Source organism: Pantherophis guttatus, chromosome 5 (genome assembly GCF_059756535.1).
Source record: "Pantherophis guttatus breed Tessera chromosome 5, ASM5975653v1, whole genome shotgun sequence".
Taxonomy (NCBI): Eukaryota; Metazoa; Chordata; class Lepidosauria; order Squamata; family Colubridae; genus Pantherophis; species Pantherophis guttatus.
In genome coordinates, this window is record NC_142067.1 from 117,250,602 (window position 1) to 117,275,674 (window position 25,073).

The 25,073-nt window shown below is 43.7% G+C and overlaps 1 protein-coding gene across 24 annotated transcripts in view; it reads right to left on the reverse strand.

Moving 5' to 3' along the window:
* Positions 1–25,073, reverse strand: part of LMO7 (LIM domain 7) — a 169,857-nt gene that overhangs the window by 62,027 nt on the left and 82,757 nt on the right. For all 24 annotated transcript variants that reach the window (XM_087895542.1, XM_087895540.1, XM_087895534.1 and 21 more), the window contains 2 exons: positions 22,012–22,118; positions 1,614–1,644 (listed from right to left, as the gene is read on the reverse strand). In XM_087895542.1, coding sequence (XP_087751668.1) covers positions 1,614–1,644; positions 22,012–22,118 — 138 coding nt within the window. The remainder of the gene's footprint in view (positions 1–1,613; positions 1,645–22,011; positions 22,119–25,073) is intronic.

Genomic DNA, 25,073 nt, shown 5'->3' on the forward strand with positions numbered 1-25,073 from the left:
CTCTGCTGTCCACCTCTGGAGGCTCCAGAGTCTGCGCATCGCTCCCAGATGGCCCTGGCCCCATTTCTGCCTCCGAAGCAGAGCCCTTGTCTGGGCCTTCCCCAGACTCCAGGACTGGCCCATTGTCCTCCCTAGCCTCCTCACTGTCTGACTCCACTGCCAGCTCCGCAGGCTGCTGGTGGTCCATCCTTGTCCATCCTCAATCCCTGAGTTTTAAGCCAACTCACCAGATCTCAGTGTACGAGGATATGTCTCAATGACACCTGGGCCTAAACTGTGAAATGTTCTAAAGGTAACAACCAGCAACTGTTATCTGGAAGGGAACCTTAACCAGAGTAGATCCTTAAGTAAAAATATCACATGGGAGAATGTCATGAGTTAGAGAAGAACCTCTGAAAGGTCTTCAAGGGCGCTTCCATGTCAAGAGCACCACTTTTTATAACTTTCTAATTATTTATTTGACTAGGTGTTAGATTTATGTCCTTCAGGAACCCAAGTGTCTCCCCTCTATTTCCACAACTCTCCACAATGAACATGATAATCAAGTTGCCCAGGGAGATTTGCAAGGTTGAGGTCAGCCTGATGCTAGATCTTTCCAAGTCTATCCCCACACTACACCATCCTGGCTCTTCCGTTAAAGATTTACTTCAAATTTCTAGCATTTCTGTTCTAGTTCACAAGCATTCACCCCTAGATCCTTAGCCAGGATTACCTAATACTGTTGGTGATACCAACTGCCAACACCCATAATTTCTTATCTTGCCCTGGTCACATGAGCATCATTCAGAAAGCAATCCTTTCAACAGCTACAGGCAATGCTTCCTCAACAGTATGTTTTGTGCAGTGAATGGTGTTTCTATACCACCACCTTCTCCCTTAAGGCCTCTCCAGGTCCGCCTAACATACTTAAAAGAAACAAGTAGGACCAGAAGTTTCTGAAGCAGGTGCTTAATACTTCCCCGATTCTTCCTTCTTCCAGCTGAAATAAATCCTGGAAACTCAGCTGGAAAAGGGGAAAGCTAAACATAAAATTCCTCCATGTTTGATCGTCCACCACTGCTCCTCCCAGAAAAAGCTTGCTAGTTACTTATATTAAGAATAAGTCTCTTATTATATTTACTTGGGGACAGGGTGGCTCAATGGTTAAAGACCCAAGAGCCACGTGATGGGGTGAGGTCCTGTTACTTGGTCCAGCTCTGCCCACCTCACAGTTCAAAAGCATGCAAATGCAAGTAGATTAATAGGTACCACTTTTGTGGGAAGGTAACTGCGTTCGGTGTGCTTTGGTGTATAGCCATGCTGGCCATATGACCATGGAAAGTGTTTTCGGACAACACTGGCTCCCTCGGCTAAGAAACGGAGGTGAGCACCGCCCCTTAGAGTTGGATATGATTGGACAGGGAAATCCTTTACTTTTGTCTAACATTTACTTTATAGTTGGAATCATAAAACATACTGAACCCAACCGAAGTAACCAGCTCACATTATGGCTATGCTGATCCTGGATTTATGCATAACAAGAACTAGGTAAAAGTGTCACACCTATATTTTCTTCCTTAATCTATCAGTATGTGGATCAAACTAACAGCAAAAAGAAAGAAAAATTATCTTACATTTTTTACTCTTCGGTCAGTTTCTTCTTGTCTGCAAGAAATAAAAACATACACAAATTTAACTTAGATTAATAGTTTAGCACAACTAATACAGAGCAGTAATTGCAAAACAAAACTGTCTGCCATAGTCCATCATCATGCAATTAATGTAGGCTATAATATTCAAAGAAAGTGTTATTTAAAGCAGAGAATTCCAGATGCTTGAAGAACTCTTACATCCCACCCAAAGCAAAAGGGAGAAGGGTCATCTCTTCATTGGGAATTTCAAAGTCCTCAAGTTCTACAGAAGAATTTAAAATATAGAATCCCGCAAAACCCCATCTGTTGATTAAGTTGGAAGAAATACATTCCGCCCGATAGAGAATTTCTCTGGAAAAATAAAAAGCAAATATTTTTGTTATCTAAGAAAATTGGACTCCCTTGAGAAGAAATTTTCCCAAGAAGGCATCTTCAGAGAAAAAAGGAGCCTGGATAGCTCAACAGACAGAGCTCTGTAATTTAACACCAGCTGTCTGCAATTAAAGTAAGATCGAATCTCGCCAGGCTCAAGGTTGACTCAGCCTTCCATCCTTTCTAAGGTAGGTAAATTGAGGACCCAGTTTGTGGGGGCAATAAGCTGACTTTGTATAAATATACAAAAGTATGAAGGCTAATGCTTAACACACTGTAAGCCGCCCTGAGTCTCCAGAGAAGGGCGGCATATAAATCAATTTTTTTAAAAAAAAAATGCATGCAAGACTTCCTTGCAATTCTGCAATTCCAGTGGCTGGTTGAATAGTCAACCCGCATTATAACAAGTCTCTGTAGTGACAGAAAGTTTACTACTTCACTTCACTCCAACTCTAGGGGGGAAAAATGGATCATTGGCACAGAATTCTTATTTAACATTCACTTTTGTTTAGTCGCGTAGAAAATTTACTTGTGAATGAAGGCGAACATATGTGTCCCGGGATAATGTTGCAGGATCCAATCTGGGTCGGTCACTGGGCCGAGAGGTTTAGTCTTCCAAGCTTTTGGACTAGCACTGGAGCAAATCTTTAGGGAACTTCTCTCTCACCAGCATGAGTCCGAAAGCTTGGAAGATTAAACCTCTGGTCCCAGTGACCGACCCACATTGCATCCTGCAAAATTGAACTTGCAACTGTGACCAGGAACGAAGGATGATGATAATAGCAATCCATTTTCCAAAGCCCAGACCAGTGGTGGGTTCCTCCCGGTTCAGTCCGGTTCGGCCGAGCCGGTAGCGGTGACGATATGACGTCACCGAACTGGTTCTCCTCCCTCTCTCACCCACCCCCACCCACGTTATTCTTATCTTTTATTTGGTCCCACCCCCAATCTATTGCTGCCTCCTGAGTCCCAGCTGATGACTAGAGGGAAAAAAACTGTTTAAACTCTTGCCCCGGGGCTTCAAAGGGCCGCCCTACAGCTGATCAGTATTAAAAGCAAACAAATGAGACGGGTCGTAAGTGCAAGGACTGGTCGTAAGTGCGAGGACCTTCCAGAAATGAATCTGACCAGCTAGCCACGCCCACCTAGTCACATGACCTCCAAGCCACACCCACAAAATAAGCCACGCCCACAGAACCGGTAGTAAAAAAATTAGAACCCACTCCTGGTCCAGACATCACATCATTGAGACGATAAAGCCTTAGTAAGACCACACCTAGAATACACATCCAGTTTTGGTCACCACACTATAAAAAAGATGTTGAGACTCTAGAAAGATGCAGAGGAGAGCAACCAAGATGATTAGAGATCTGGAGGCTAAAACATCCAATGAACAGTTTCAGGAACTGGGCATGGCTAGTCTAGTGAAGAGAAGGACCAGCACAGACATGATAGCAGTGTTCCAATACTTGAAGGGCTGCCACAGAGAAGAGAGGGTCAGCCTATTTCCCAAAGCACCTAGAGGCCAGACAAGGAATAATGGATGGAAACCGATCATTAAAAGAGATTCAACCTGGAAATAAGGAGAAATTTCCTGACATCGAGAACAATCAACCAATGGAACAGAAGTTGCCTTCAGAAGTTGTGGGAGTTTCATCCCTGGAAGCTTTCAAGGAGAGACTGGACTGCCATATGTCAAAAATGATGTAGGGTCTCCTACTTGGGCAGGGGGTTGGACTAGATGACCTACAAGGTCCCTTCCAACTCTGTTATTCTGTTCTGTTCTGTTGGTACAAGACAGTGGTGGGTTGCCCCCAGTTCCGACCGGTTCACAAGAACCGGTAGTAAAACCGGCGGGAGGCTCCGCCCACTGCCCCGGATGTCATCATAGGTGAACTGCGCATGCATGATCCCATTGCAAACTGGTAGTAAAGGTAAGTACGACCTACCCCTGGTACAAGAGTGAAATGCCTTCAGAGAGAGGCACCATGGGAATCACATGTCTCTAGTCGTCCAGTTTAAAACTGCTAATTTATATATTAGATAATTTATGGTAGATGCAGAAAATTCATCTCTGAATTTTTAACAACGTGTAGGTTGGTTGCCCAATCTTGACCTGACACATCTCTGGACCAGTTGGAGAAAGGAATCACTTCCTGAATGTGGAACATCAATTTTAAAGAAAAAACATACTCAGAAGGAGATCCATTTCATTTCAAGACACCATAATTGATTTATTAAATGATTATATGAAATAAACGAGAACATAGGTAGAAGGAAAAATGAACAGGATGTTAGAGTGGGGAAATATGTTGGAAGTTCTTATATCTTGCACACCGTTGCAAATCTATACAACCACCGAAGGATACAATTTCATGCCTGTCACAATCATTTCTGTGACTTTTTATTCCCACCGATGGATTAATATTTGACTAATTCAAGTGCAGGGGAAAAAAATAAATCCACGCATAATTTAATTTCCCTCACTTAACATTCTGAACATTTTATTATATTATTCCCAAGGGTGAAGGTTGCAAAACCCACCGTTTGTTTAATGGAGAAATAAAAACAGTAAAAGGAAATTAAGACACCAGCACTTCAAAGTGCTTCCTTATCCCGGCCAATACAAATATTTCTATTATATTTACAGTTGGAACAGGAGAAGAATGTTCTTTTGATTGCTCTGAACTCAGCAACAGGATACCACGTGGCCTGGTTAAGACAGATTTTGCATTGGGATAGTTCAGTTTAGGACTCAGAGAGAGCTGAAGAGGCTGGTTGAAATAGGGTTTATTCAAGGAAATTCAGACGGCTCAGCCAATCAGGAGAAGGATTGAGATGGCTAATCAAGGATCAATCAAGCCTTCTGATATCCTTAAAAGTTTGCTACTGGAAAACTTTTTGAGTCTCATCAGCTTAACAAATTGTTGAGATGCTTGAAATTGCTAGCACCTAAGGAACATTTATACCGGGATCACGGCACTGAGTTTAAAAAATGTGATGGATTTCTGCTTAGTTTTTTCTTTATTCTCTTTCTTTTCAATGATATTTCCTCTTGGCTCTTATATGAGCTCTTTTGTTCTCGGAGAGTCCCAGATGAAACTGAAGACAAAGTCCCTGAAGTGTTTTTTTTCCCCAGTAGCTTCCATAGAAATGAGTAGCAAGCTTTATCCTTAGTGCTCTTCACCTGTTATGGACACAGGTCTCGATATGGAATCCTAAACAGGACTCATCATAAGTGGCATCAAAGAACAATGGCCTCTCAACTATCTGCCAGTTGACATAGACAAGATCTTGTAGGGTCCCGTCTGCTTAAAAGGTAAAGGTTCCCCTCGCACATATGTGCTAGTCGTTCCCAACTCTAGGGGGCGGTACTCATCTCCATTTCAAAGCCAAAGAGCCAGCACTGTCCGAAGATGTCTCCGTGGTCATGTGGCCAGCATGACTAAACACCAAAGGTGCACGGAACGCTGTTACCTTCCCACCAAAGGTGGTCCCTATTTTTCTACTTGCATTTTTTACGTGCTTTCGAACTGCTAGGTTGGCAGAAGCTGGGACAAGTAACAGGAGCTCATCCTGTTACATGGCACTAGGGATTCGAACCGCTGAACTGCCGACCTTTCGATCGATAACCTCAGCGTCTTAGCCACTGCATCCCATATGCTTAGAACAGGCCTAACCCTAATCCTAACCCTCAGATATAGCCCGTTCCCCATTATTTATGGTGCTCTTGTATCAGCTCCCAGTAAGATTAAGACCACTTCACTGGTTCACAGGGAAGCCACGCTTAATGGCCCAGCTAGGAGATAATATATAGGAGTTCCTTGCCTACTTGAGGACATGTATGTGGTCTGCCAAACCAACTTGCTCAGACTGAATATTTTTGGAGCAAAATGTTTCAAACCAAAAAGAAAAGAAGTCCAGTTCCATGACTCAACTTCCAGACATCTGAAGGCTGACTTCGTCAGTCCTTCAGTGTCTCCCTATCATTCTGCCCACAGCTTTGGCCCATACTCTTTACCGCTCTGCACAGCTGCACATTCCTCTGCCCATCGTCCGCCCAATTTCGGACAATACCCTCAGTCAGCAGGGCTTGGTCAGAACAGATGCCCTGGTTAGACTTAAGACTTAGAATAACTTTCTTGTTGCTTTAAATGTATACCAATCAGTATACATTAAAATGAAATTTCGTTGCATACAGCTCTCAAAGGGCCACCACCTCCAATATACACCACATAAACATGACAAATACATAAAGAAATAAACAAACAAATATGCATATACCCACATATAATATATGACACAGAGAAACAACACAGTCTAGTTTGGATGTATGCATGTACACGGCAAGAAAAATGAATCTTGAGAGTTTACCAAGCGGGTGGCATAAAGAACAAAGCTGTTACAGAATCTAGTAATCCTGCTATAGATACTTCAAAACCTCCTCCCAGAGGGGAGCAACAGAAACAAAATGTAAAATGGGTGTGTGGGGGTCTCTTAACAATGCTTTGAGCTCTAAGCACATAGCACTTATAAACAGTATCCTGAATAATTATAATCTTCTCTGCTGTCCTTACCACTCTCTGTATGGACTTTCTATCTGAGGTGCTGCTGCCACCAAACCAAGCAGTTGTTTGTTTTAGACTCAGGGAGCTGATCTGACTAGCCATGCTGTTAGTTGGTGTTCTTTTTTATACAAAGTCAGCTTATTGCCCCCACAATCCGGCTCCTCATTTTACCTACCTCGGAAGGATGGAAGGCTGAGTCAACCTTGAGCCTGGTGAGATTTGAACTCGCAGTAATTGCAGGCAGCTGGCAGCTAAGTGCTACTTAATAGCGCTTTAGTCCGCTGCTCCACCAAGGCTCCTCCATGTTATCTGCTGTCCCCTTCTATTTAATAAAGAATTTTTCTTTTCTTTTTTTTTTTCAGGGTCACCAGAGTAGACTTTTACAGACTCTGTACAGACTCTTTTAAGACTCTATTGACTTTTAGCTATACAATTTGGGATGAACACCCTTTGAATGGTGTGGGAGTAGGAATGGATTTCCAGAGGAAAAAATTGCAGACTTCAGGAACCAGGAGCACCACTCAGATGACCCTGAGGACACAGATAAACCTCCAAGTGCTTCAACAACCCTCTAAAAGGATGCATATGACCAGCTGTCTGCAAGGAATATAAATCCTTCAGTTCCCCACTATGCTGTCAGAGCTGAAGAAGCTTCTTGGATGAGAAGCTCTAAAAGGATGCAAATGACCAGCTGTCTGCAAGGAATATAATTTTTCCATTCCCCACTATCCTGTCAGAGCTGAAGAAGTTTCTTAGGTGAGAAGTGAAACGACTTCAAAGAAAAAAAAAATAAAGTCCAGTTGCCTCCTGAAAAAGCACCTTTGGGACAATTGATCCTCTCCCTTTCCACAAAAGAAGACAGAAAAGTTGAACTCCTGAAATGTTGATGCCCATTGCTTATCACTTAAAAAGTTGTTTTGGTTGGATCACAAAGTGCTGCACACACGATAAAACCAAATTTGGTCTTTTCCAGCCATGGCAATCAGACTATAGTATAGTGCCTCTTTCTGTGTCCAGATGCAGGACAATGAGGAACTTTAAAACCTTGAATACTGAAAACACTTGAACAGTTTAAAAATCACAAGTTTAGATGTTGGCTAAATCTGTACTTGCTAAAGCAGCTACAAACAAACATTTCATTTGTTTTTAAAACGAAAGACCCAAAAAAAAATATGACCTCATAAATAAACATGTGAATGCCCAAACCCATCCATTTTGTCCAAAATAGGTATGGTACATTTTTATCTTCTATAGACTGAAATAAAAGATTGCAGGATAAATAGAAAGCACAAAAGAGAAGGCAAAGACGTGACAAAAGGATTTCTTGGAAAGCAGAAAAGCTTGAGAATTCCTTTTTTTTAAATGCCCCAAAGCAATCTGAATTTAAAAGAAGAAACTACTGGGGGGAAAAAAGAGGAAATTACTGTGGTTGTAAGATGAGCCTTTTTTAATTAGCTTGTGCATTTCTTGCCTTTTGAACCTTGGAGATAGAGGTTTATTATCCCTGCTTTACCATCTGCTGATAACATACAGCTTATTAGGTTATGCTTTTCCTTCTTTGCATTATGCAACTGAAATGTGACAAAGTATAGGATGCCTCTGTCATGAGATTATGCATGTCAACGGTTTGAATCTTCCCTTCAAAGAGAGGAAAAGAAGCGTGCAGGATTTCCTTGGTTGTCTATGATGGTTGGCTTGAGTATCCTCTATCTTGATTTGGGGAGAGAGAGAAGAGGAGCCTGAGTGGCGTAGGAGGCTAATGCCTCCTAAGGCAGCATTTAACATCCAGCTGCCTGCAATTACTGCGAGTTCAATTCTCACCAGGCTCAAGGTTGACTCAGCCTTCCATCCTTTCTAAGGTGGGTAAAATGAGGACCCGGTTTGTGGGGGCAATAAGCTGACTTTGTATAAATATACAAAAGTATGAAGGCTATTGCTTAACGCACTGTAAGCCGCCCTGAGTCTCCGGAGAAGGGCGGCATATAAATCAAATAAAAAAAAAAAAAGAACAGAAAAAAGAGTTGGAAGGGACATTGGAGATCTTCTAGTCCAACCCTCTGCTCAACCAGGAGATCCTATACCAGTGATGGTGATGGAGCGTGCACACTCACGGCACCAAGTCCCGAAAAGGGAGCACTTCATGAACGCTTGTCAGGGTCGCGACCAGGGAGAGGAGCTGCCCAGGGGGCATGTGCGCGCTGGTTAAAGTATTTCCTGTTTCCGGCTCATGCATGCACGCCGGCCAGCAAGTCTACCAGTTTCTGGTGCGCGTACACATGCGCAGGTCAGCTGGCCGGCTCACATGCTCATGCTGGAAGACGGAAGACCAACTCTTCTGGTTTCTGGCACTGCCACACGCACAAAGGCCAGTTGATCATCGCATGCACATGCGCAACAGAAACCCAGAAGAGGATCGGGCGACACCGCGCATGCCAGGTTTGCCATCACGGCCCTATACCATTCCAGACAAGTGGCTCTCCAGACTCTTCTTAAAAGCCTCCAGTGATGGAGCACCCACAATTTCTTGAAGGCAAACTGTTCCATTGGTTGATTGCTCTCATTGTTAGGACATTACTCCTTAGTTCTAGAGGTTGCTCCTCTCCTTGATTAGTTTCCATCCGTTCTCTCTTGTCTTGCCTTCAGAAAATAGGTTGACCCCTACTTCTTTGTGGCAGCCCCTCAAATATTAGAAGAACCCAAACAATGTCTGAACATATTAAGGTTTCGATACATTAATTTCAACTACTTAGTTATAATAATTGGTCCCCCAAACATTGTAGACAGAGGATAAATATAGTTGATGAAAATTAAAAGCATTAAGTTCTGTATTCTGGATTCTTTTTTGCTATAATTGGGAAAACAAACTTTGAATAGTTCCTTCCTTCCTTCCTTCCTTCCTTCCTTCCTTCCTTCCTTCCTTCCTTCCTTCCTTCCCTTCCCTTCCCTTCCCTTCCCTTCCCTTCCCTTCCCTTCCCTTCCCTTCCTTCTCTGTATGAGCCTTATGGATGGGAGGCACATAGCTTATCTACTCTCAAATGACCCACCAATTTCACAGCTATCCCTAATGTTAGAAATTAACCATCAATCACAGTGAGACTTTTTGGTGTTTCCTGAAGAACTTCTGGTGGAGGGGGATGTCTGGCACGTGATATTAGGACATGTAAATTAAGGCAACTTTTTTTTTTATTATTATTTTTTTTGGCAAATAGAAAATGAAATACAAACCTTTCCCCCTATTCCACTGATCAAAACATCTCACTTGTCGTTACGAAGGTCCCCACCAGTGTTCTGAGTGCAGGCAATTCTTGGGCCTATTTTTAGACACGCCAATCATGTGTGGGGCTGCATTTATATCCTTGTCCGCATAGCTATCGATTGACTCTGTGGCGCGAAATTGCATCGTGCGTGAGTCATCCACAAGAATTTTCTGTTGGGCCTCTAAGGATACCAACAGACAAAGTTGGGAAGGTAACGTTCAAGTGTACAAATGGATGTGAAGCAGCAGCAGGACTCTGGCAATTGTACCCAAAGGTAAAGGTAAAGGTTCCCCTCGCACATATGCACTAGTTGTTCCTGACTCTAGGGGCGGTGCTCATCTCAGTTTCAAAGCCGAAGAGCCAGCGCTGTCTGAAGACCTCTCCGTGGTCATGTGGCTGGCATGACTCAATGCCAAAGGTGCACGGAACGCTGTTACCTTCCCACCAAAGGTGGTCCCTATTTTTCTACTTGCATTTTTTACGTGCTTTCGAGCTGCTAGGTTGGCAGAAACTGGGACAAGTCACGGGAGCTCACCCCATTACGCGGCACTAGGGATTTGAACCGCTGAACTGCTGACCTTTCGATTGACAAGCTCAGTGTCTTAGCCACTGAGCCACTGCATCCCTTACCTTATTACCTTACTGAACCCAACTGACGTTTTAAAAAAAAGTTTCTTTCAGAGGTTGTCATGTGACTTGGTATATACAGACATCATTATCAGAACTATGGAACTGTCTGGGACCTTTCAAAACAAGCGAAAACAGAGAAGCTGATTTAGGGTGGAAAGGACCATTCAGTTTCCATGCCCCAAAACATTTCTGCTGTCAGCAAACGGGCTGGGTGATAAATACTTTCCTTCTTATTATAGCCGCTTGTTCAAAAAGAAGCCTTTGAACATGTTCCAACATATACACGTATAGACAGAATAAAAACAGATCCACACCCTTTGGGATTAAACTGTGCTAAACGAGAAGGGAAACTGATTGGATGTTCATTACCAGATCTTCAAGCCATCTACCTGTCATTCTTCTTCTTTTTTTTTTCCCTTTGGTTACTTAAGGCCAAGAATAGAAACAGAATCTGGATGGTATCAAAACTATTACTGAGACAGAAAGTCATCCCATAGCATGTTAAAGTGAACAGGACTAACCTGGACTAACTATCCAGGTTCCGTTTTCTCCCTGCTTTGGGTAGTAACCACCACCGACAAGGTCTCTCTCTTCTATACACACAACTTTCTAATTCATGCTCGGTCAACCTTCTAATCATCAGGAACAGACTTATTATATAGGGGGAAAAATGGGGGTTTAGACATCTGAGAGCCACAGTGTCGCCTGTTTTGAAAAACAACAACAACAACAACATCAAACAGGGAGCTCTTATGACTAGACAGAAAACCTTCAGCCACCCAACTCCTTTTATGAGGATTCACAGCTAATAGTGGAATTCATTTTCTTAGTATAGTAGATGAACGTGGTTTCTTCCTTTCCTAACAAAAATAAATGTGGAAAAGAACCTGAGAAGAGACCTGATATCAGTGTTCAGGTATATAATGGGGGAGGGAGGGAGAGAGGGAAAGAGAGAAATAAGGAGAGGAGGAGAGAGAGAGAGAAATAAGGAGAGGGAGAGAGAGAGAAATAAGGAGAGGGAAAGAGAGAGAGAGAGAAATAAGGAGACGGAGAGAGAGAGAGAAATAAGGAGAGAGAGAGAGAGAACTAAGGAGAGGGGGAGAGAGAGAAAGAAATAAGGAGAGGAAAGAGAGGAAGAGAGAGAAATAAGGAGAGAGAGAGAGAGAAATAAGAAGAGAGAGAGAGAAATAAGGAGAGGGAGAGAGAGAGAAATAAGGAGAGGGAAAGAGAGGGAGAGAGAAATAAGGAGACGGAGAGAGAGAGAGAAATAAGGAGAGAGAGAGAGAGAACTAAGGAGAGGGAGAGAGAAAGAGAAAAATAAGAAGAGGAAAGAGAGGAAGAGAGAGAAATAAGGAGAGGGAGAGAGAGAAATAAGGAGAGGGAGAGGGAGAGAGAGAAGATGGTTAGGAACTATTTTTCATTGGCAGAGAAACAAGGACCAGAAATAATGGATCCAAGCTCCAGCCACCTCAGTTTCATTTCAATATAAAGAAAAACTGATGATAAGAGCTGCAGAGCATGGAACAGACTATCATGGGAGATTGCAGTAAAATTTTTCCAAAGAGGTTTTTCCAGCCACCTCTCAAAGGTTTATTTATTTAGTGTATGGCACTTCTTGAAGGTTCATTAGTCTTTCTGCAGGTTGTAGCGATTTGGCTCCTCATAATCCCTTCCATCTCCACAACTCTATGATGCCATGACTTCAGAAGAGCTGGCTACCAAAGGGAGTTATTAAGGAAGATACTCAATGACAACAAACTTTGCAGTCGGATTAAAAGAAGGCGCAACAAAGACAAAGCTATATAAATCTATGACACATATATACCTCTTCATCTCCAAGCTACAGCATTATTCATCTTTCTGTAAAATACCTACCTACTCCGCATTCTACACATATTACGTGTGTTTAGCCACTGATCAAATAGATAATCTCATGATCCTATTGTATAGATAAGCTATGGAAAGTACTCATGTGACATTCCTACACATGAATAAATAGCCGTAAAGTAGAAATCTATATTCTATATAAGGAGAGACAATTGCATTTAAATGTTCTGTGGAGATAGGAGACATTCTCTGACATTTCCTGTGATTTAGAAATCCAGCTATACTTCATTTAATGTTTACATGGAGATGTAAAGCTTTAGAAAAATACTGCAGTACTCCAAGGTTAGATTCCATAATTAACAGTACATCAAAAGAACTTTCCTTTTTCAGTCTACGGTGAATGAATGAGTTCAAAACATGAGATTGTTTTAATAAACAATTGCATCGCCTGTCTAGGATTAAATCCAGAATGAAAATGGCCCCTAAAAAGGAATTGCTGCTAATAGTTCATTGCTGTAGTAACTTCGGTCGTGCTATCAAGATAAGCTCTTGTCAAATAAAGAGATGAATCATGTTCATTGTCACCCTCTCCCTTCCACACACATCCCACAATTTGGCCTTGTCCACAAAATCAGAAAAAGCAAAAAGTAAGCAAAAAGCAACTTCCTCCCCTTCTGGATTTAACAGACCTTCACAGAATAACAGAGTTGGAAGAAACCTTGGAGGTCTTCTCGTCCAACCCCATGCTCGAGCAGAGATCCTATACCAATGGCAAACAAGTGGCTGTCCAGTTTCTATTTAAAAGCCTCCGTTGATGGAGCCACCCATAACTTCTGAAGGCAAGTCATTCCACTGGTTAATTGTTCTCACTGTTAGGAAGTTTCTCCTTAGTTCTAGGTTGCTTCACTCCTTGATGAGTTTCCATCCATTGTATCTTGTCCTGCCTTCAGGTGCTTTGGAGAATAGGTTGCCCCCCTCTTCTTTGTGGCAGCCCCTGAAGATATTGGAACACTGCTATCATGTCACCCCAGTCCTTCTTTTCACTAGATTAGCTAATTTCAGTTCTACAGAAGGCTGGACTGAAACAATAGAGTTCTTCCTAAATCTTTACCAGGGTGGATTTGATTTAAATCGAGTTGATTTAAATCACAATTTAAATCATGATTTAAATCACTAGTAAAAAGGCTCGATTTAAATCAACTCGATTTAAATCATAATTTTTAAAGAGCAACTGTCATCTCTGCTACTCCTTTGACCCACTGTTGACTCACCAATAGTCCCAGTGTTGCAGAATATACAGCCTCATGCTATATAACTAAGCTCCATTTCATGCTGAATAAATTAAATTATTTATGTATCTTAAATAGAAAACTATCTTATGATAGATTTTTACCCCAAAAGTTTTTTATTAAAATAAATTCGATAAAAATAAAAAAAATCCAATTTAAATTAAAAAAAATCCAATTTAAATCAAAAAAATCTGATTTTTTTATTTTTTTAAAAAAATAATTGATTTTTATCCACCCTGGTCTTTACTAATGATGTGGTAGTAAGTGAAGAACACTGATACTGACATTTCCCAAACTCCACTGAAGATGTTACCTAACCTGGCAACAAAATGTTTGGAAACCAACCCACAAGCTTGGAAAATGAACCTCCATACCAATTCTAAGTGAATTTCTAGTCAAAATAATTTCTTCATCTCAAGATGTTTGATGGTTGGTGGCACAGTAAAGTCAATGAGAAAGATATCCTTCCCTTCCTACGATGAAAAAATTACTCTACTATGGAGGGTTGGGGGCTATCAATGGTTCCACAGAGAAGCATTTCCTACAATTGTCATGATCTATATTGCATCTGACTACCTTCAAGAGCATTGAAGGCAAAGTTCTCAGTGAAATTCCAACTGGAAAAGGTTTCTGTTCAGGTTTTCCTACTGCTTAAGCAACTGGTACATATATGCATTTCTGCCAATCTTTAGCAACTTAGGTGTGAAATTTCTATTGAAGCAATTTATTTTACTAATTTATTTACGGTTTTGCCACCACTCCTACTCCAGAACGACAGAATTTAATTTCAAGCACATTAGATCTGTGCACACATTTAATACTCCATCCAGGAAAAGAGCTTTTGGATGTTAAGATAATAACTAGCCAATAACCGTACATCTGGCCACAGAATTCACAGTTTCATCCTAAATCTGCTTCACAGGTAAATTCCTACTGCAAAGTTCAAAGGTACTTAATTACTATAATCTGTGGAAGACTGCAGAGTCAGGCATCTCTAGAATTAAGGCAATTTAGACTAATTATTAAGAGAATTGCTTAAGAGTTCATAAATCAAAACAAGAAACAGACAGGCTTAGGCAGAAAATTCAAGGTCCTGCACTATTATGCAATAAGCAATTGAAAGTCACCTCCTGATAGAGATGCATTCTTTAGCAATAGCCATAGCACTTAGACCAGTGGTGAAATTTAATTTTTTTTGCTACCAGTTCTGTGGGCATGGCTTGGTGGGCGTGGTGTGGCTTGGTAGGTGTGACAGGGGAAGGATACTGCAAAATCCCCATTCCCTCCCCACTCTTAGGGGAAGGATATTGCAAAATCTCCATTCCCACCCCACTCTGGGGCCAGCCAGAGGTGGTATTTGCCAGTTCTCTGAACTACTCAAAATTTCCGCTGCCGGTTCTCCAGAACCTGTCAGAACCTGCTGGATTTCACCCCTGACTTAGACTTATATACGGCTTTACAGTGCTTTACAGCCTTCTCTAAGCGGTTTACAGAGTCAGCATATTGCTCCCCCAACAATCTGGGTCCTCATTTTACCCACTTTGGAAGGATGGAAAGCTGAGTCAACCTTGAGCCTGGTGAGAATCGAACTGCCGAACTGCTGGCAGTCAGCAGTCAACAGAAGTAGCCTGCAGTACTGCACTCTAACCACTGCGCCACCACGGCTTTCGGTGAAGAAATGCTCACAATGCTTGTGTTGCAAACCAGATGGGGAGAGACATCTGGGCTAAGGTCTCGTTCAGGATATCTCCTCACCCTTCACTGGGAATTCACAGGGAATCAAGCCCAATGACAGGTAGCCCTCGACTTACAACAGTTCATTTAGTGACCGTTCAAAGATACAACAGCACTGAAAAATGTGACTTATTTTCACACCCACGGTCACGTGATCAAAATTTGGATGCTTGGCAACGGACTCATATTTATGACGGTTGCAGTGTCCTGGGGGTGGGGGTCATGTGATCCCCTTTTTGCATCCTTCTAACAAGCGGAGTCAACGGGGAAACCAGATTCATTTAACAACCACATTACTAACTTAACAACTGCAGTGATTCACTTAACAGCGGTGGCAAGAAAGGTGGTAAAATGGGGTAAAATTCACTTGACACGTGTTTCACTTAGCGACAGAAATTTTGGGCTCAATTGTGATAGTAAATTGAGGATTACCTCAGGGGTGGGTTCTACTTAAGTTTACTACCGCTTTGCAAAGGGGCCGTGCGCGCCCTCTTGCTTTGCTCCTGCACGTGCTCTTCTGTGCATGCGCAGAAGCATTCTAATGACGTCAGGATCGAAGCCTCCCACCGGTTTTGCTACCGGTTCTATAGAACCGTTATGAACCGGGGGCAACCCACCACTGGACTACCTGTAGAGTGACCCAAGGAACACTTCAGGGCAAACATGCTTGGAACTAGCAGACAAAATATTTGGTTATTCCCACAGTTAACGAGAGCACTTACAGTATAGCAGTGGTGCACACATGCGCAGGAGAGCTCCGAAGAGCAGCTGGGTCCCTTGAATTGCACATATGTGCACCGGAGGCCCGAACAACAGCTGGGGCGCGCACACATGCGCAGCTGGTGAGTTGGGCAACAGTACCCAGAAAAATGGCTCTGTGTGCCACTTCGGGCACGCGTGCCATAGGTTCACCATCACGGCAGAGGTGGGTTTCAGCAGGTTCTGACCAGTTCTGGAGAACCGGTAGCGGAAATTTTGAGTAGTTTGGAAAACCGGTAGTAAAAATTCTGACTGGTCCCGCCCCCATCTATTCTCTGCCTCCTGAGTCTCAGCTGATTGGGAGAAAATGGGGATTTTGCAGTAACCTTCCCCTGGAGTGGGGAGGGAATGGAGATTTTACAGTATCCTTCCCCTGGAGTGGAGTGGGAATGGAGCTTTTATAGTATCCTTCCCCAGCCACGCCCACCAAGCCATGCCACGCCCACCAAGCCACACCCACAGAACCGATAATAAAAAAAATTTGAAAGCCACCACTGCATCATGGGTATATAGGATTCATTTCTCAGAGCAAGATTCTTTCTTAAGTTGAAACTAATAATTCAAATTAAATATCTCAACATGTACGAAAGGGCGCATGGAAAATGCAAAAACCACATCAAGGCCTTGAAACCTCTGGGTGCAGCACCTCCACGGATGACGCAAGGAGACCGAAGGATGTTCTGTAGCTTTCTCCAAAGGCCTGCAAGTATTTATAGCTGGAATCTCACATTGCAACCTATAATAATCTTGGCTGTTTGACTTCGAGACATGCTCATTTCCTACAGAAAGCGGACATTAATGCACAAGCCGCTTGTGTGGAAAGTCAGCGCCAAGAAAAGTCTGGATGCACTCCTCCTTCTCTTGGTCCATCTAGTTTTTTGGAATATATATTTTCCCCCAGCTGATTAAAACAGGCATTGGGTTCCAAAATTTGCAAAATTGGAAACTGACGTCTGTAAAAGACAGTAGCTTTCCAAATTCCCTCTCTTGGGGGGAAGTTGGGGTGTGTGTGTTGAAGGATATGCATTATTTCTTTCATCACAGCCTTCCACTGTTCTGGCTGGAGTTGCAATCCATCATATCTGGAAGACACCACCAAGTACTTTAGATAGGCCAGCTAAGATGGAGGGAGGGAGGCTCTGTTTTCAAACACAGCGAGGAGGAGGAGGAGGAGGAGGAGGAGGAGGAGGAGGAGGAGGAGGAGGAGGAGGAGGAGGAGGAGGAGGAGAGGGAGGAGAAGGAGGAGGAGAGGGAGAAGGAGAAGGAGAGGGAGAGGAAGGAGAGGGACAAGGAGAAGGAGGAGGAGAGGGAGGAGGAGAAGGAGGAGGAAGAGGAGGAGGAGAGGGAGGAGAAGGAGGAGGACAGAGAGAAGGAGAGGGAGAAGGAGAGGGAGGAGGAGGAGAAGAAGAAATGGAAGAAGAGGAAGAAGGAGAAGGAGAAGGGGAAGGGGAAGGAGAAGGAGAAGGGGAAAAAGAAGGAGGAGAAGGAGAAGGAGAAGGAGAAGGAGAAGGAAAAGAAGAGACGGTGGCGGAAGGGGAAGGGGAAGGGGAAGGAGGAGGAGGAGGAGGAGGAGGAGGAGAAGGAGAAGGAGAAGGAGAAGGAGAAGGAGAAGGAGAAGGAGAAGAAGAAGAAGAAGAAGAAGAAGAAGAAGAAGAAGAAGAAGAAGAAGAAGAAGAAGAAGAAGAAGAAGAAGAAGAAGAAGAAGAAGAAGAAGAAGAAACAACAACAGAAACAGTTGTGGGAGTAAGAGTTCATCGCAAGAACAAGGACTGCCTTTTCTCCAGAACAATCAGTAGCCTGGATATCAATCGATTCGCCCAGTTTCGCCCACAATCTCATCACCACTTCTTGGGCCTGTGGTTCCTAGGAAAGTTTCCACACAACTCTTGCACAACGGCTTTAGTATTAAGCTGCCTGATCTCCGCTGATTTTCTCTGCTAGGGACTGCCACCTCCGATGAGCTCTTGTTACAGACTTATCATTCCAACCTTGCTTAAGCCAACCCAGAAGAAAGGAATCATTTCTGAATGACTACGGAACTGCAGCGGAAGCTTTAGCCAACCACTCTTGGACCATGACAGTCTAGATAGAGGAGCATTTTTCTTCGTGAAAGCCAAGAAAGACCCCCAAAAAAAGCTATTTTGAAAGAGTTAAAGAGAAGCCACTTGCTTTCCAGTTTGGGGAACAGAGGTGAGAGCTGGGAAGTTGGGACACTTTCATAGGATGAGCTGAGTAACATAAAAAAGGCTGCCACAAAGAAGAGGGAGTCAAGCTATTCTCCAAAGCACCTGAGGGCAGGACAAGAAGCAATGGGTGGAAACTAATGAAGGAGAGAAGCAACCTAGAACTAAAGAGAAATTTCCTGGCAGTGAGAACAATTAATCAGTGGAACAACTTGCCTTCAGAAGTTGTGAATGCTCCAACACTGGAAGTTTTTAAGTAGATATTGGATAACCATTTGTCTGAAGTGTTGCAGGGTTTCCTGCCTATGCAGGGGGTTGGACTAGAAGACCTCCAAGGTCCCTTCCAACTCTATTATTCTGTTCTGTAATTCTTTCTATGCTTACATGTAGCCATCTCATCAAGCTCAAAGAGAGTTCAGAATGATATAGAATCTCCTGGAATGGGTAGGGAGTTCGACTAGAACAGTGATGGCGAACCTTTTAGACATCAAATACACAACTAAAAGGTGCTCACGCTTGCGTGAATGTGCACTTGTGCAGACATGTGCATGCACAGACACATCCGCGGACATGCGTGCATGCGCAGCAGGGACCCAAAGACCAGCTGGCCGGCGGAAGGTGGGGCATCCCAACACTGGCAGCGCAGCAAGAGGTAAGATCTTTTTCTTTTGCGAGCTTCTGTTTCGTCGTTTGCAGGGAAACAGAAGCTCATGAAAGAAACGCCACGGAGATCTGACCAGGGACGACAGCATGCGTGCCAGCAGAGAGGGCTCTGCGTGCCATATCTGGCACGCGTGCCATTAGGTTCGCCATCACGGGACTACCGTGTTTCCCCAAAAATAAGACCCTGTCTTATATATTTTTTAACCCTGAAATAAGCGTTTGGCCTTATTTTCAGGGAGGTCTTATTATTTTGGGCCACGTGGAGCAAGATGGGGATCCTCTTGCCTTCTTAACTGATTTCCAGCTCTGCGTTTAAATATTTTTGGGGAGGGAGGGCTTATTTTTTTTGGGGGGGGAGGCTTATTTTAGCGCATGCACTCAAAAGCCCGATTGGGCTTATTATCAGGGGATGTCTTATTTTCGGGGAAACAGGGTAGAAGATGTCCAAGTCCCTTCCAACCCTATTATTCTACGTTCTTTTCTGCAACACAGCCTTCACAGAAAAGCCCTTCTCTCTCTCTCCCTCCCTCTCCCCCTCTCTCTCTCGTTCCCAGATCGAAAGTTTTGGGGAGGGAAAAGGAAATGGGTACTCGAGATGGTTACACATGTGGGCTTGTGACACCGCAACCAGGAGAAGATTGTGGCAGAAAACTCTCTCATCGCTACACCTGCAGCAGCCAGTTTGACAGCATTTCCAGCAGAACGAGAGGGAATTGCGCCGCCTTCTCATTTTACTCCCGCAGCGGGAGGGGACAGAGAGAGAGAGAGAGAGAGGCAGCGCCACAGGAATGCAAATCTGAAGCTGCCAAGCCTTCTTGCCAGGCCCACACGTTGCCTCCTGGAAAAGGAAACCTGTTAGGGAAACTTTGCCGGCTGTTGCTTTGCTTCTCCCCTAACAGGAAAGGGAAACCGGTGCCATGGCGTTCCTGGGAGCAATTCCGACACACCACAGCAGCAGTTGTCGGATAGATCGCTTACGATGACTCGGTTTGACCAGGTTGCAAAAGATTGCATTGGGTGGATTTCGCAAAGGTGCTTGCTTCTTCACACGCCGCCTTCTCGCAAAGCAAAGGGAGGGCTGAGTGGAAAGGAGAGCGTGAGCGCCTCCGTTCGTGTCCCCTTCCACAAACGCCACCGTTTGCCGAATGCCAAACCCCAGGAACCCTCATAGTCTTCACAAACTATGTGAAACTTTGCCGTTCACTGCTGAGAACAGAGGTCTTCAAACTTGTCCGCTTTAAGACTTGTGGACCTCAACTCCCAGAATTCTCCAGCCAGCATAGCTTTTATGCATAGGATAAAATGCTATGTTATGCATAGCATAGCTGGCTGGAGAATTCTGGGAGTTGAAGTCCACAAGTCTTAAAGCTGCCAAGTTTGAAGACCTCTGGCTTAGGAACCACATACGTTTACATCCACACAGGCGCGCACCTTTTCTGGCATTCTCAAGCAGGTTGCGCAATGCACTTCAACGAGCAAATCTAAAATAATTATTTGAACATATAAGCAAGTGTTTTTTTTTTGTTTTTTTTTTGAAGCCGGCCACAATGTCCTTGACATTCATTTTGCTAGGTCTATGCCCTTCCTAAGATGAAGCAGACACAGCGAAATAGACAGTTCATAGCAAAACTTTCTGAACATTTTCTGGTGGGGCAGAGAAAGCTCTCCAAAGAATGGAATTCTTTGTCGTCACTTTTGGGTCAACGTTAGGGAGGGTTGAGATGACGAATGCCGTATCTCAGAAAGGGATGTCATGGGTTAAAGGTGCGGTCACCCAGAATTTCAGGTAAAACTGACGTTAAAGTTAAACCAAAAGATTTCCTGGTCTACCGTTGCTGAGTGAAGCCAGTAGTTAGGATGCAGTTCTCATGCCACCTATCATATATTTCTCTACAGAGGAGAGAATCTGCATACTCGGTATAGTTTTACGGGTGTCATATCTGAAGGATTGACTGAAGACAGCCCTAGAAATAGACATCTCGGCCCAGAATAATCTGAGTGGTTTACAGCAAAAACACCTTTTCCACTCGAGTTTTGCATTTCCTCTCTGAATTGACATAACTACAGATTAGTCCTCGTCTGGCGACCTCAGCTGAGCCCAAATTTTGTCGTTGCATTTTACGACTTTTTGTGCCACAATTATTAAGCGAATCGCTCCAGTTAAAAGTTAAAAGTTAGTTAGTGACACGGTTGTTAAGTGAATCTGGTTTCCCCGGTTGACTTTGCTCGTCGGAAGGTCGCCAAGAGGAATCACATGACCCCGGGACATTGCAACCGTCATAAATGTGAGTCAGACTATGGGGATACTGCAATGGTCGTAAGTGTGAAAAAAGGGTCATAAGTCATTTTCTCCCTTGCCGTTGTAACTTCAAACTGTCACTAAATGAACTGTTGCAAGTCATGATCTACCTGTATCAATTTGTCAAGTAGCTTAGTACATTTTACTTTATACATAAATAGATAGAGATGAGAGATGAGAGAGAGAGATGATAGATAGATAGATAGATAGATAGATAGATAGATAGATAGATAGATAGATGAGAGAGAGAGAGAGTGATAGAAAGGTGTTAGATAGAAAAAGAGAGAGATATGAGAGAGAGAGAGAGAGAGAGAGAGAGAGAGAGAGAGGAGAGAAAGGTGATAGATAGATAGAGATGATAAAGAGATAGATAGAAAGAAAGAAAGGTAGAGATAGATAGATAGATGAGAGAGAGAGAGAGATAGAAAGGTGATAGAAAGAGAGATGATAGAGAGATAGATAGAAAGAAAGGTAGAGAGATAGATAGATATAGATAGATAGATGAGAGAGAGAGAGAGAAAGGTGATAGAAAGAGAGAGAGAGATAATAGAAAGATAGAAAGAAAGAAAGAAAGAAAGAAAGAAAGAAAGAAAGAAAGAAAGAAAGGTAGATAGATAGATAGATAGATAGATAGATAGATAGATAGATAGATAGATAGATAGATAGATAGATAGATAGAAAGAATCTTGAGGATTCGGCTAGCTTCTCCCTGGAACTAAACAGCAAATCTCAACTTGTACATCTCAACAAGATTCAACAACGTACACACATAGAAAGCCGAGGACTTAGCCATACTTACTTGACGGTAACTCGATTAGATAAATCCTGAAGGTCACCAGGATGAAAAAGCTGAGCTTCTTTTAATCCCAGGTTTTCACAGGCTTTCAAAAAGACGTTGATATTATCCTGCGAAAGAAGAGCAGAAGGCGTCCGCTTAGTTTAGGAGCGTGGCAGAAAGCGTGCAGGTCTCAAAGTTCAGTCTGGTCCTCAGGATCACCGATGACAAATAACATTTCCTGTGGGCTCTGGTAGCCACTCCGGAGCTGGCTTGACTGACAGGCAGGTTAAAGATTAGCAGGTATAAAGGCAAAAAAAAAAAAAAACCAAAACGGGGCTGGCCAGTGAGGAGCGGCGTTCCCCCTCGGTGTCAGCTCTGCAAACAAACGCCCTCTTCTCTTAAGCTTTGCATGACAAGCCTCACCTCTCACATTTAAAAATAACTCCGGCTGCTGACATTCACCCACCCAGGAATGGTTGGCAACGGAGGAGCGAAGGAGGAGGAACCCTTGTTTCTATGCCACCGAGGATTGCAGAAAGCACCACCTGCGAGTGGGTTTTGGTTAACAGAGGACGGAGAAAAAGAGGCAAGGCAAAAGGCGAGGCAGGAGCACAATCTGTGGTTTCAACTGGCCAAACTAGGTGTGGCGGAGCATAAATTTGCACCACCTGCTCCAGGCAGAGACTTACCTCCAACCCTGCGGAGAGATGGAGGAAGTGAGGTTCTTCTTGGGCTGGGAATGCCAACCTGTCTAACTCTTTAGCGTAATTCCCTGATCTCCTCTCTCCTTCCCCCAAAAAACTGTTCAATTATAAACTAGATGATCGAAGGCTGGAAAACAACACTCTTGATAAGAAACACGCCTGACTGGGAGACCACAAGCAATCCAAACTTCAGAACTGGGGTTGTTTCCAGTTAAGGTTTGCAAAACTCGTCTCCCCCAAAAAGTTAGGCATGGTGTGCCTGTTCTGCTGAATTGCAATTCAGAATGTCCTTCGGCGTCTCTCCTTCCTGGCCAGCTGGGGCAAAGGGAATCCCCATTTAGCAATTTTTTGGGGAAAAAAATGACAAGCATCCCATGTGCCTGGGGAGGGGAGAGGGGGGAGGGGGAGGAAGAAATGTTTTCTCACCCTCCAGGCGCAAGAGGTTAAGACTAAAACTAACTACACTCTGGACTCAGTATCCCTGCTCTGAAAACAAAAACAAAAAAAAAAAGAGCTGTTGTCTAGGACAGTCGGGGATTAGAACACTTGAAAATTCATTTCCGCGGCCACAAATATTTGTATTTGTCCTATTTGGATCCTATTTTGTGGGTCGAGAGAGGGCGAGAGACCAAAGTCCACGGCGGAGGGTAGGTTGGAGTTTTGCTTGTAAACAGGTCTCCGGATTACACTGAGCTGTAATAACTCCAGCAGCCTTTGCTCCCTGGCACAGCATGTGGCTAAGCTGGGCAGGTGCCCAGGATGCTCATTCTTTTGGGGGGGGATCAACACACTCTGACATGGCTTGGGGGGGTGGCCATACCAAAGGGCAGCCCACCCACTACTGTTTGCTCTGCAAACATCTCAGGAGATTCCTGGATTCCAGAATGTTTTCGCTTCTGATGCTCAAGATTGGCTCCAACCAGCAATCCATCAAACGGCCGCCTAAAAACTTCCCAATTTGCTTCCCAGTCCCCAGCTTCCCAATTTGCTTCCCAGTTATCAAAAGATAACTATTGGATCGCTGGAGAAAGCAATTCTGTTTGGAAGAGTTTGTGCTAAAAGGAAATCGGGCCATCAGAGAACACGATGACTGGACACCATTAAGGCTGACACCAGCCAGAGCATAGAACAACTCAAAGAAGTAGTGCAAGATCAGAAGATGCGGAGAGACCTTGGCCCATAGAATCGCCAAGAGTCGGACACAACTGAATGGATAACATCAATATCAACAACAACAACAACTATTGGGTCACTCACTCCATCTTCCCTCCCATGAATACGTCTTCCTGCTGAATTATGCACCCATCTACTCTTTCAAGTGGCTGTGCAGTCTCTTCTTAAAAGCTTCCAGTTGTGGGGACACTCACAACTTCTAAAAGCAAGCTGTTCCACTGGTTAGGAAGTTTCTCCTTAGTTCTAGGCTGCTTCTCTTCTTGAGAGGTTTCCATTCATTGTTTCTTGTTTCGCTTTATGGAGCTTTGGAGAACAGGTTGACTCCCCTCCCTCTTTTTGTGGCAACCCCTCGAATATTGGAACACTGCTATCATGTCACCCCTACTCTTTCTTTTCTCTAGACTAGTCAGACCCAATTCTTCCAACTGTTCTTCATATCTTTTAGTCTCCAGGCCCTTAATGATCTCAGTTGCTCTTCTCTGCACTGTTTCCAAAGTCTCAACACCTTTTTGATAATATGGTGACCAAAACCGGATGCAATACTCCAGGTGTGGTCTTATTAAGGTTTTTATATAGAGGTACTAATACTTCGAAGGGATGCAGTGGCTCAGTGGCTAAGACACTGAGCTTGTTGATCAGAAGGTCGGCAGTTCGAATCCCTAGCACCATGTAATGGAGTGAGCTCCCGTTACTTGTCCCAGCTTCTGCCAACCTAGCAGTTCGAAAGCACATAAAAAATGCAAGTAGAAAAATAAGGACCACCTTTGGTGGGAAGGTAACAGCACTCCGTGTGCCTTCGGCATTTAGTCATGCCAGCCACATGACCATGGAGACATCTTCAGGCAGCGCTGGCTCTTTGGTTTAGAAATAGAGATGAGCACTGCTCCTAGAGCTAGAAACGACTAGCATGCATGTGTGGGGGAACCTTTACCTTTACCTTACTAATACTTCATGTGATCTTGACTCTATCCCTCTTTCCCCAACTGGGCAGGATCCGTTTGGAAAAACAGAAGCAATCCAGGAAGGGCAGAATTGTGGCAAGCTTGTTTCAATTTAGTTTCTGAACATTTCGTTACCAGACTGGGTAACATCATCAGCAGGATTTTCTTGTCCTATTCTCCTTAGCTTATAAATGTCTTGTGTGTGTCAATGTCCCGACTGACAATCGCAACCAAAACAAGCACACTCAAGACCTGCCAATGTCTC